The 12,823-nt window shown below is 32.8% G+C and overlaps 1 protein-coding gene across 1 annotated transcript; it reads left to right on the plus strand.

Annotated features, from left to right (window-relative positions):
* The first annotated feature begins 8,052 nt into the window (after positions 1–8,052).
* Positions 8,053–11,755, plus strand: LOC108806965 (protein trichome birefringence-like 45). Its single transcript, XM_018579188.2, has 5 exons — positions 8,053–8,501; positions 9,184–9,355; positions 9,938–10,119; positions 10,236–10,394; positions 11,302–11,755. Exons 1-5 carry the CDS (start codon positions 8,158–8,160, stop codon positions 11,648–11,650), a joined length of 1,206 nt encoding a protein of 401 aa, XP_018434690.2. The 5' UTR covers positions 8,053–8,157; the 3' UTR covers positions 11,651–11,755.
* The last annotated feature ends 1,068 nt before the right edge of the window (positions 11,756–12,823 follow it).

Below are 12,823 nucleotides of genomic sequence, written 5' to 3' on the forward strand. Positions count from 1 at the left end.
ATATACATATATTTGTATAAAAGTCGAAGCGGATTGGATATACGGCTCTATTTTTTTTAATATTTGTGATTTGGCTTCATTTTTAGCGGATAGTGATTTTTAATATTTATTTTGTTTCAGAAATTTATTGATATCCAGATTTTGTGGATCGAACCGAAACGGATAACGAAGGATAAAATGTCCACTCCTTACCAAAATTATATACATGTCCAACCAAAATTGATATGGTACGTGAACTTAATCCAAAATTTTAAGAAAATTCTTGGATTAAGAATAAAATATCATCTACTAAGAAAAACATGCTCCATACCAAAACCCTAGAAACCATAGTGCTAGAAAGTGGTTATGATTCTTAATAAAATATCAGTTCATGTGGTGCATCTAAGGAATGTTTTTTAAACCAAAAATGCCGGGGACATGCATGAAAAACCATTTGACTAGTTTGTGACCATCGCCCACAATATAATCTCTACAAAGTTTTTTATCTATTTATATTCTCTACAAAGTTATTCGCTTGATAGCACGATTTCATATATTTTATGTATATGTTAATCAATGAGTAGCTTTTATTCACGAAAATCTATCAACTTGGATGTGTTGGGCACCCACAGTCAATGTATCATGCATTAGATTTATCCAGAATCGTCGCTTTGCCCCTCCAAACTCAGATCAACTCCTATGATCAAAATAGCACGCATCTAAAGATTTGCCTACAAAACCTGTCATTTTCTACTACACCATGAATGAATAGATCTCTTCTACTGAGTTTCCAACTAGTTGAATAACACTATTTTGATCTGATTGCCAACATTAGTTGTCCATGGATTATTTTTCTCTTTGAATTTTCAGTGTTCGGTTTTTAGTTCTTGCAGATATGTGTTAACGCCATATAGTGGTTGTTGAACTTTTATTAAATAATAAATATAGTATTTTTTTTTTCACAAATAATAAATATAGTATACACACAAGAAGTTTTAAGGAAAACTAACAAGCCTAATTGGGTAAACAATCTTTTCTATATTTTTACAGTCATGAAATTTCAAAAGCTCTTTCTAACCAAAGTTTATCTAACATAAAATCCTTAAGTACTTAGTGGAAGAGTTTATCACCTTTTCTTGCATTATAGCATTCTAAAAGGAGATATCTCTTTTACATACTAGTTTAATCAAAATGAGATATCTCTTTTACATACTACCATATATAGAGGATGAACAAATTGTTTAGGTGTAATGGATGGATATATTTTAGAATTAGAACTGTCACATTGGGAAGTGGTTCTTGTTAATGTACTTTTAGATTCATTCAGAAGAAAACCTAAAATTTAAAATTTAAAAGAGAACAAAAGAAAGAGGAGAAAACAAACATCTTTGGGCACCTCGGAGAAAAATAAGCATGTGAGACTCGATGCACATCATTAAATGCTTTACGAATGACATGGGAGATTCGGTCCTCGGTATTTGCTCTTTTGTTTTTCTTTCTATTTTCTTATCAAAGGAAAAACTAAAATCTCTTTGGAAACGATGGGAGACAAGAAGCAATGTTTGACGAGTTCGGTAAAACTATTAAAGTCTCTTCTGTGCTTTAAAGAGGTTGAAAAGAAATTAAAAATACATGACGGGTTTTTACTTATATATGGAGTACTTTTTTTTTGAAAATGAGTTTCTTTTTAGCGGAACTCCAAATTAAAGACCTTTTTCTATAAAAAATTTAAGTCTTGTAACTGTGAGATTCTGTAAGAAACAAAAAATGCATATCTGAAACATCAGGCCTTCGTGCTAATCCGTAGACTTGGACTCTAGCAGTCACCGCCTCATCTTAGTTATTTTAGAATTTTAACTCTAGTTTTCAGTTTTGAAAATTACCATTTCATTCAGTCGTTCTATACCTTTTACGATATACTACCAAAAACAATTCTCAAAAAAAAAAAAACCTAAAACAATTCTCTGACTATTTCAGAGGTTAGAAAAATATAAAACAAAAAATACTTCAGGGGTTGAAATAGCTAAAACAAAAACGAAAACTTTATCTTTTTCTTTCTTGAATTTAAAATACAAACAAGACCAAAAAATACATAAAACCAATATATATATATATATATATATATATATATATTATTAAAACTATTATAACGACAGTACTATAAACGAAAACAGTACAATGAACAATTAAAGGCTATAATACTATAATGTTATACCTCTCATCGGCTTGAAACTGTTTGTAAGTTTAAGGCATTCGTTTTTCTATTTGTGCTAACTATACTGTAAATTTGAACTAATATATATATGTAAACTTGAATGAAAATCCTATTTTTGTTGGTTTGTCTTTTTAGTTTTAGTTATCATGTGTGAATAATTTTATAAACATGTCATAGTTTGTTTTTCTTAACATTTTTAACATTTTATAGTTGATTATGGGAAAAACTTACAAGTGCTATTAAGACAACTGCAAAATAATATTTTGTCAATGATATAGTACAAGATTACTATATACCCGGCTATATACCACGCAACAAATGGATATAACTAATACTGATTTAAAAGCAGCATTTGCTAATAATTACTATAGTACTATAATATCACACAACCATGATCAGTCAACCCTTCGAAATTCATGTGGTAGCTATAGTTAAGGGAATCAGCAGATGAGCCTATTCATGATCTGGTTATATATATAGCCATATATAACTGAGCTATTGATAGTGTGGTTCCATAGTTATCCGATAAATTTGATTAATAAATGGTGATAAAGTTAAATGTAAAACTTGCGTACATCATAAACTTCGATAATATATAAGGTTACATAACATCAAAAGTTTCAGCAAACGTAAACTCACATATTTAGCCTTATAGCTTCAAATATGGATGTTGCAGAGATCATGGAATATTCTCGTATGATTCCTTCTCATAACATCATAATATGATGATGCCTTTCTTTTAGTGGTTAAAGTCTAGGTCCAAAGTTTAAGCAAAAAAAAAAGTCTAGGTTCTGCATTTCTGTTTGCCGAGTTCCTTGTTGTTTCTTAAACCCTAAATTGCTATAAATTCGCGGATGGACATGGAACAACAAAGAAACAACAAGTAAAATGTTTTTCTTTTGTTGATTCGAGATATCATTGCAATGGCGTGCGGGTGCATTTTGCGACAGATGTAAGGGTGCGGGTGTTCAGTTCCACGACTTCTACTTTAAGGGTGCGGATGCTCAGATCCCTGAAAAATGCTCCAATGCCTTGTATATTCCAAAAACAATTATACACATATTAGTCATATATATTTCAAACTAAATCATTATATATAAAATAACTGCAATATATAATATAATACCTGCAAGTGCTTCATGTACGTTTGTAGGAAGTAGCTCCGCAAAAGCAAAGGGAAGTAGTCATTGCATAAAGACATGACAGTCATGACTCTTCATCCCGGAGAACTTTTGACCCTTTTCAACGCATCTAGACAGATTTGAAACATACCCATCGGGAATTTCACTTCTGATGCTACCCAGTTGAACAACACCGACTTTTTTTCTGAAGACAATCTGAATATCGGAACAGGAACTTGTCCATTCCTGTTTATATGTAACTCGCTTCTTGAGCAAATATCCGGCAAGTCTAACCTCGATTTTATGTTGTCTTTTGTCTTCCCCGGGACATTCAATATTGTATTCATGATGTTCTCAAAGAAATTCTTCTCTATATGCATCACATCGATGTTGTGGCGCAGAAGAAGATCCTTCCAATATGGCAACTCTCAAAATATACTCTTCTTGTGCCAGTTGTGATGAACACCGTAAGAATCAGGCATATTAGGGGGAACATGCCAATTACCACCACGAGGAACTGTTTCCAAAGCTCCATAGTAATCGAGTTGCTTTTCAGTTTCTTCTCCAGTTAAATATGAAGGAGGAGTGTCTCTCACAACCCTTTTGTGCCTAAACAATGTCTTGTTTCTTCGGTACGGATGGCCAATGGGAAAAAAATCTACGATGACAATCGAATCAACTTGTCTTCCTCCCATTCTTCAGTTGAAACGCATCTGTTGTTCCATTACAATATGGACAAGCTAATCTCCCATGTGTAGTCCATCCCGACAACATCCCATAGGCAGGAAAGTCACTTATGATCCACAAAAGCATCGCTCGCATCGTGAAATTCGTCTTCGTTGAGCAGTCATACGTCCTCTCCCCTGTTGACCACACAAATCCTTCAACTCTTTTATCAGTGGTTGCAGGAAAACATCCAACGACCTTTTAGGATGTTTCGGACCAGGTATTAATATGGTCAAGAATAGCAACTCCCGTTGCATGCACATCTCCGGTGGCAGGTTGTATGGCGTAAGAAAGACTGGCCACAATGAATATTGTCTCCCTGACATTCCGAATGGACTAAATCCATCTATGCATAATCCGAGATACACATTCCGGATATTGCTAGCGAATTCCGGATATACTTTGTTAAAATGTTTCCAGGCTCTTGCATCTAATGGATGTGTCATCTCACCATCCGTCTGAGTATGCTCGGCATGCCATCTCATCTTTCCAGCAGTCTGCTCTGATTGGTACAATCTTTTCAATCTGTCTGTAATTGGTAGGTACCACATCCTTTGGTACGGTACCCTATTACGTCCCCGTCCTTGCGGCTTGAATCGTGGCTTCTTGCAGAATCAACATTCTTCTAACTTCTCATCATTTCCCCAGTATATCATGCAGTTATCGATGCAAACATCTATCACCTCCCAAGGCAACCCAAGACTATAAATCAGTTTCTGAATCTCATAATAAGAATCAGCAGACACATTGTCTTCCGGCAAATACTCTTTAAACAAGTCTGCCCATTCATTCATGCAACTTTCAGGTAGATTTTGATCAGTTTTAATATTCATCATTCTAGCAGCCAACGACAATTTAGAGAGACCTTTTCTACAACCACTGTAAAGTGGTTGATTCGCCGCATTTAACATTTCATAAAACTTTTTTGCATCTATGTTAGGTTCTTCATCTTCATCATGAGCTACGAATGCATCAGTTACCATATCATGAACCCTATCAAAATCTACCATCTGCTCCTCCTGATGGTAACTATGTTCATTATGCAAATGATGAGCAACCGGTTCTTCCTGAAAAATTGCTATTACTACTACTAGCTTCATTCTGATCATAATTATTATAATCTTCTCCATGTTGAAACCAGATATAGTAATTTGGCGTGAAACCTCTATTTATTAAATGCTTCCAAACATTTTCACGATTTGCCAATTTCGAATTGTTGCATTTCCGACATGGACATAACATCTTACCGCTTTCTAGGGCGAGCGGTGTGGAATCTGCTTGATGTATAAATGTCTCCAGTCCCGCAATATATTCTTTCGTCACTCTCCCGTTAGCATCTCTATGCATATACATCCACCTCCGCAACTCGTAGACATTCCCGGAGCCTGACATTTTTTTTCTTTCACGTTTTTCTTTTTTTTCTTGTTGGTGTGTTTAAAATGATGTTGAAACTTCCATATTTATAGAAATTTTTTGAATCTGGTAATTGAAGTTTTGCGATGAATTTACGAGGAATAGGTAGGTAGCCAAAAAAAACGTGCTTCAGAATTCCTCGTTAAGTTCACGTATATCATTTCCTCGTAAAGGTGACGTAATCTTACGTTGATTTAACGAGGAAAGTATATTTCCTCTTTTCCTCGTAAAGATAATGCAAGCTTTACGTGGTCTTCACGAGGAAAGTGTATTTCCTCGTTAAGACCACGTAAAGTTACGTTGGTTTTACGACGAAATATTGTCTTCGTTAATTTACGAGGAAATAACGAGTTTACTTCTTTCTTTGTAATTTCTTCGTAAAGTCGTCGTAAAGTTACGAGGATTATATTTCGTCGTTAATTTTCCTCGCCAAAGTGCTGTTTTCTTGTAGTGGATTCAATAATGAGCATTAGAATAATTTTCCCACAAATGATCAACTAATGCATTTCGTAATGAAAAATGAGCTTCTTTCTTTAATATTCCTAAATCGAGCAATTTTTTTTTGAAATCAGACATTTTCATCTTCTGCAGTTTTAACCTCTGGAAGTGGAGTTTCTCTTACAACTTCGATTTGCCAGATTATTAAATCACTTATTTTATGTTATTTTATTTTATATTATTTATGTTTTTTAATTATGTTATGCATTTTGTATTAAATTATTAAAATATTAAAATATCTTGTTTTTATGTTATTTTAAAATATTGTTTAAGTAAGAAATAAAAGATTAAAAGTTTAAAGTACCATTTCATAAATAAAAAAAAGTTCAACTCCAAAATGGAGTAATGTGTAAGATTACTCCATAAATGGAGTAACTCTAGCCATTACTCTATTTTGGAATTGAAAATAGAGTGGGGTTGGAGAAGATTTTACTCCAAAATGATGTTTGAAGTAGAAAATGGAGTAAGGTTGGAGATGCTCTTAGTGTTTTCTCTCTTCCAATGATGGCACATCATCTTTAGTATTCTAATTTTGCAACAACCCATCACACAAAATTAAATCTAACTAATACAATTTTAATTGAAAAAATTCAAAAAGAATAAAAAATTATGATTGTGCTTATATAAATCTAACCAAATATATATAACACAATGTGTATGTTTTATATAATTTAATATTTCAATTATGTTTTTATTTAAAATATTTGATATAATAAAATTGTATATATAATAATTTCAAATAAAACCAAATATCAAATAACCTAAGAGAAAACTTTCTGTTCAAGAATAAAATGTTATAATAAATTTTGTTATTATATAATAGATAGTTACATCAAATTTTATAAAAACGAAACACTATCCAAATCAAATATTATAAAACCCCCTCCGTCGTCCTCGCTCCTAAAATCTGAAACAAACAACAAAAAAATTCAGTTGAACATAATGTGAGTAGTTCAAAACACATGTAATATAAATAAAATTCTAATGATCTATTTTAGAATTTTTGAAACACTCTACGGTTATCTATACGGTCATCTGAACATTTGATCCATATCTATAGAGTATTAGTTTCTAACCCGGCTTTCGTCAAAATTAGAAACTACCTGATATATCCACTTATAAATATTCTATAACACTAGGATTTACTGTGTTCACCAAAATGACCACTTCCATCACATTTAATCTTAGCGCATATGAGCCTACCATATACCATGCGATCTTACAATTAAAACATAGAATTGAAATTCTAGATAGCCTAGTTAGGGATAGAACTTACGAGTTAAGAGAGTTCAAGAAGAATGTTGCCAAGATCAACGAACGAAGGTGAATGAAGCAGGAGGATAAGTAAAACGAATCGGGTCGGATTTTAAATCAACGACCAACTATCCAGATAAGTTAGTTCGGTCCAATTATTTTGGGCTGTATACAATTATGTACCAAACAAAACCTGCAGCAATTTTAAACCAAAGCCCAACCAACAGACCCAGTAACCGTATTTAGACCAGATCAAATTGCAATTTGCGGTTTCATTTATAGTTCAGACCAACGTCAGTCTCAATACCAGATTGATTTAAATATATCAAATTTTATTTCCCTGGCCGCGCCGTGAGCTTTGACTGCCTTTGACCAGCCTAATGTAGCTTTAACGCTTGGGCCTAAATACGGAACGTGGCCGTTTCAGATAAACGTAGCTTTATTGTAGACATGAACGCCAAGTAACGCAAAGAATATATATAGACACAAACTATATACCTTGGGATAAGGTTTTCATATTTATGTTTTTCCATTAAAAAAACACTTAAGACACACTATATTACGAAATCGAAGATTCGACTGTATAAGTAATCCAGAATTTCAAGAACCAGATACAAAGAAGTTAACTAGCTATAATTTTTGTATCTGGATTACATATATGATATCATATCTAACTCTTAACTAGCTAATTTTTTTCAAAAAAAAATAAACGTAACGTATTGACATATATCGATTGTATAAGACACTAGGGCTAAAACTCATTAATGCTGTTATTTATGGGTAAAAAACCCGACCCCATAGTTTTTTTCGTCCTCTTTAAAGATGTTAGCTCGTTGAAGGCTTAAATATACGATATGGTAGCAGTTCCATGCAAAAGGACAACATATAATAACAACACTTCACTTTTCCTTTTCTCTCTCTCTCTTTCTTTCTTCTCTCCAAGCTTCTTTAATGTCGGCCCTTCAGTGTCTCACTTTCCTCTTCTTGTTTCTTTTCCTTCTCCAAGACGCCACGTCAGCTTCACCCCTCCCTCTCCGCCGGAGACCGGTTCACAACAACAGCACTCACAGCAACTTCGCTAAGCATCCACGACGAAGAGTAGTTTTTCCGGTGAACAGAAGTAGCTGCGACTTGTTCGCTGGCGAGTGGGTGCGGGACGAGACGTACCCACTTTACCGGACCGAGGAATGCGGCAAAGGAATGATAGATCCGGGATTTGATTGTCAGACTTACGGCAGACCTGACTCCGACTATCTTAAGTTCCGGTGGAAACCTTTCAATTGCGACGTCCCAAGGTTAACAAAACTCACTCACTAGTCACTAGTCACTAGCAGGCTATTTCATTAGACTAATACATTGATTTAAGTTAATGTTGTTTGTTTATTATCTTTGCTTTGAGGGACATTGTTATCGAGTTTATCATTTCTCCTCGAGTATTTAAACACATCCAAACTTATGTTTAAAGACAAATTAATTTACTCTTAAGATTCACATCATAAATAGTATTTGGATCATATATATATCTGTGGTCCCAGAAATTATTATATATCTACGACAACCACATACAGTGGCGGAGCCAGCCGAGAGATTCACCCGGGGCAATACAAAGTTCGGACATAAAATTACGGGGGGCAATAATTTTTTTTTTAACACTTATCCACACATTTTTGAAAATTCATGTGGGGCAGCTGCCCCCCTTCCCAACCCTCTACATCCGCCACTGACCACATACAATTTCTTATGGTTATTAACACTTTTATATTTAAACATATAGTCGAGGTTACTTAAAAATCTTATCGAAGTTTCGCCTTTACGAGTTGAGTAATAAGTACAAGTTTAGTAGATTCGTTTTTATTAACAAACCCGAATTGATTTGCTGTTGTTGGGGAAGTTTTGGTGCGATTAAGATGATTAGTCATTATTAGTTGTAGGGTCGGCACAGTAATTATTTAATTAGTTTGAATTTTTGGAAAGCAGGTTCAATGGGGTGAAGTTTCTACAGAAAATGAGAAACAAAACAGTAATGTTTGTTGGTGATTCGTTGGGTAGAAACCAATGGGAGTCGTTGATGTGTATGATCTCTTCATCAGCACCGTTCATTCGTACAAATCTTATTCATGAAGATCCTCTCTCTACCTTCAAGATCCTTGTAAGTTCCAGCACTACTTTCTACCGTCGGTTTAATCAATCTTTTTTTCTTTTTTTGAGTAGGCCGAATTGGATAGAATAACTCGTGAAAATTGAGTCAGAAGTTGTATATTTACAAACGTCGTTGTCAAAAGGTATTAGCTGATCAACATGACGTCGTCGGTGTGGAACTTTCCTGGTCCAGTAAAAGGACAAGAAAAAAACTGATACCCAAACATCAGTTACTATTCTAATATGCACTAGCACTTATCTTTTATATTATCGTATTCGCTTACATTTCTTCAGTTCTGTGTGCATTTGAAATATTTTATATTTTTGATTACTTAAATCGAAGACATACGGATTATTAGAACGAAAACTACTAACTAAATGTAACAAAACATGTTCTCTTAGTTAATCTTTGTTTCAGGATGTTATGCAAATCAGTTTTAGCTTTAAACTATATATATTTTAGGTACGTTTACGATACTAAAGTTTTAATTGGTATATAAGATAATACAACTTTGGGTCTCATTTATGTATAATCAAATCATAATGATTACTAATTTCGAATTTTGATAATACATGGATGCATCAATGGCAGGATTACAACGTCAAAGTGTCATTCTATAGAGCTCCTTATCTTGTAGACATAGAAAAAATTCACGGAAAGACAACTCTTAAACTAGACGAAATCTCTGTTGATGCATCGGACGCTTGGCGGACGGCCGACGTTCTGCTGTTCAACACTGGTCATTGGTGGAGCCATACAGGGTCTCTACGAGGGTAAGCTAAATTGTTACCTCTATTTTCACGTAGCTAGGGCCAAGGGGGTGGTGAAAAGATCTTTTGGGTAAATAAAATCTGAGTGAAAAGTGAAATTTTTGGGGGGAGTTAAACAGGTGGGAGCAGATGGAGACAGGAGGGAGATATTACGGCGACATGGATAGGTTGGTGGCACTAACAAAAGGACTAAGAACATGGTCTAACTGGGTCATTCGTTATACCAAGTCTCCTCTCACTAGAGTTTTCTTCCTCTCCGTCTCACCCACACACTACAAGTATGTACCTCTCTCTCCCTCTTTTTTTTTTGAAAAAGCCTCTCTTTTTCTTTTTCTAAGCTCATTTTGTTTTATATCACCATTTTTATGTTCAAGTTAGTAACTCACATTATATGACGTGGTGGGTTCTTTGATGAGATTGCCTCATATATAAGCACATGTAGTGTTGCTAGTTAATAAATAAATCACCGTGTTGTTAACGGCGAAGTAACTTTTGAAAACTACATATATAATAAAACACATGCATTGAATTGAGAGTTTGGCTAGATGTTGCCAAACCATATTAAATACAGTATATACTATCTAGTACCAAACTAATACTCATTCCGTTACATTACAAGTGTTTGTTTAAAATTTTTCATATGAATTAAAAATAAATGCAAAAAACTGAAAAACATTTAATATTTCTCTTGAAAATATAAAACGAAACTTATTATAAAACAAAATTTAAAAGCTAACACTATACCTAATATGAAATAGAGTCTCAAATTTGCTAACTAGCCAAAAAAGTCTATACGTGAATAAAATACGTGTTTATAAACAATTATTTCATTAGAAATAGGATAACGATGAGACTAGTCTGCTGATACAGGTCCACATATGAGCTGTGTATGTTTATTTAGGGCCCAAATAACAGTCCTATTAATTTAGTTTTGCCAATGAGAAACTTCTCCTCATTGCAAGTTGGATATATAATGTACCACCAAACATAGCAATTAATTTTGTATCCTACCATTTCTATAGTCATTTATAATACAGTCACTTGCTATAATTTTATAAAAGATCTAGTCATGTTTTATCAAATTGTGATATTAACTTCTTGTATTTCGAAATTGCAGCTTTAATTAAAATCTAGATAATAAGTAGATATTAATTTATCCAAACTTGATGTGAAAATGTGATGCAGTCCAAATGAGTGGACTTCAAGAGCAAAAGCTTCAACGATAGCTCAAGGAGGAAAAAGCTGCTACGGACAAACGACACCGTTTAGTGGAACAACGTACCCAACAAATTCATACGTGAACCAGAAGAAAGTGATTGATGAAGTGGTGAAAGAGATGAATTCTCATGTTTCTTTGATGGATATATCTATGCTCTCTGCTCTACGAATCGACGGTCATCCTTCCATCTACAGTGGAGATCTCAATCCTTCACTAAAGAGATTTCCTGACCGTTCATCGGATTGTAGCCATTGGTGTCTTCCTGGTCTTCCCGATACTTGGAACCAACTGTTCTATGCTGCTTTGCTGTTGTAAGATTTGACTAATCAAATATCATCCAAATGTATCTATTGAATTCTAGTTTTTGTTTTTATTGCAAGTTGTTACGTTTAACTCAACCTATAATCCTCGGGTTCTCTCTGTGACACTTGTTCACTGATTGTTGTTAAGAAATGCATCTTAATTAATCAAAAAAAAATTGTTTTGGTGAATAACCAAACACTTAAGATAAAAGGTCTAAGATCCAAAAGAAAGATGAAAGGCCCATTCATTAAGCCTAAAACTTCTAATCTGATTTCAAAAGAATTCTCTTACATTGGGCTCATCTATCTTATTAAAAGAGAAGTACCCAATAAAAAATACCCCATAATTTTCAGTTTTGTTTACAATGGCATGCCACTGAGAATTAATTAGGTTTCCTATTTTAATGCTTGTCTTTTTCAGTTTATTTAATGTGTTTTCCAAAATTATTGTTGTCTTTTCTGATTTAGATTCCTTAATTATTGTTGTCTTTTCTGATTAATAAATGTATTTTCCTAATTTGAATTTAAATAATAGATTTAAACATTTAATATTTTTCTAATTTAAATAATAAATTTCCTTAATCATATATTAACCAAAATCGATTTCTCTATATATTTTGTATTAACTTATTAAATATTAAAATCACATAACATAATCAATTTATATAACATATAAATATAATATAAAATAATTTATTCATATATTATTAGTATAGTGGTTTCAAAATATAAGTTCAATTAGTTATAAATATTGGATTTGTTTATATGATATACTGTGATATAATAGACAATTAAAATCATAAAATATAATTATTTAACATAATAAATAAAAAATATTTTTAAAAATGTAATATTAACAATAATGTTATAGAGTTTAATATACATACATATATATATATATATATATATATATATATATCATTAGTACACAGAAAAAATTAAAGTGAAAAAAATATTTATACAGTTACGGGTCGAATCTATAAATAAATAACAACAGCGCAAGATTATTTTCTTTAATAAATTTATTTTAATAGAAATTATAGTTCTAAATATGTTTATATATTTTATATTTTTATAAATTTATTTTATTTGTTTATAAGAGATGCTAAGATTTTAGAATTAAAAAAAATATGACCCGCTTTTATATTATTTTAGTTAGAAAATTTAAATTTTATATCTGAATATT

This window comes from Raphanus sativus, chromosome 6 (assembly GCF_000801105.2).
Source record: "Raphanus sativus cultivar WK10039 chromosome 6, ASM80110v3, whole genome shotgun sequence".
Lineage (NCBI taxonomy): Eukaryota > Viridiplantae > Streptophyta > Magnoliopsida > Brassicales > Brassicaceae > Raphanus > Raphanus sativus.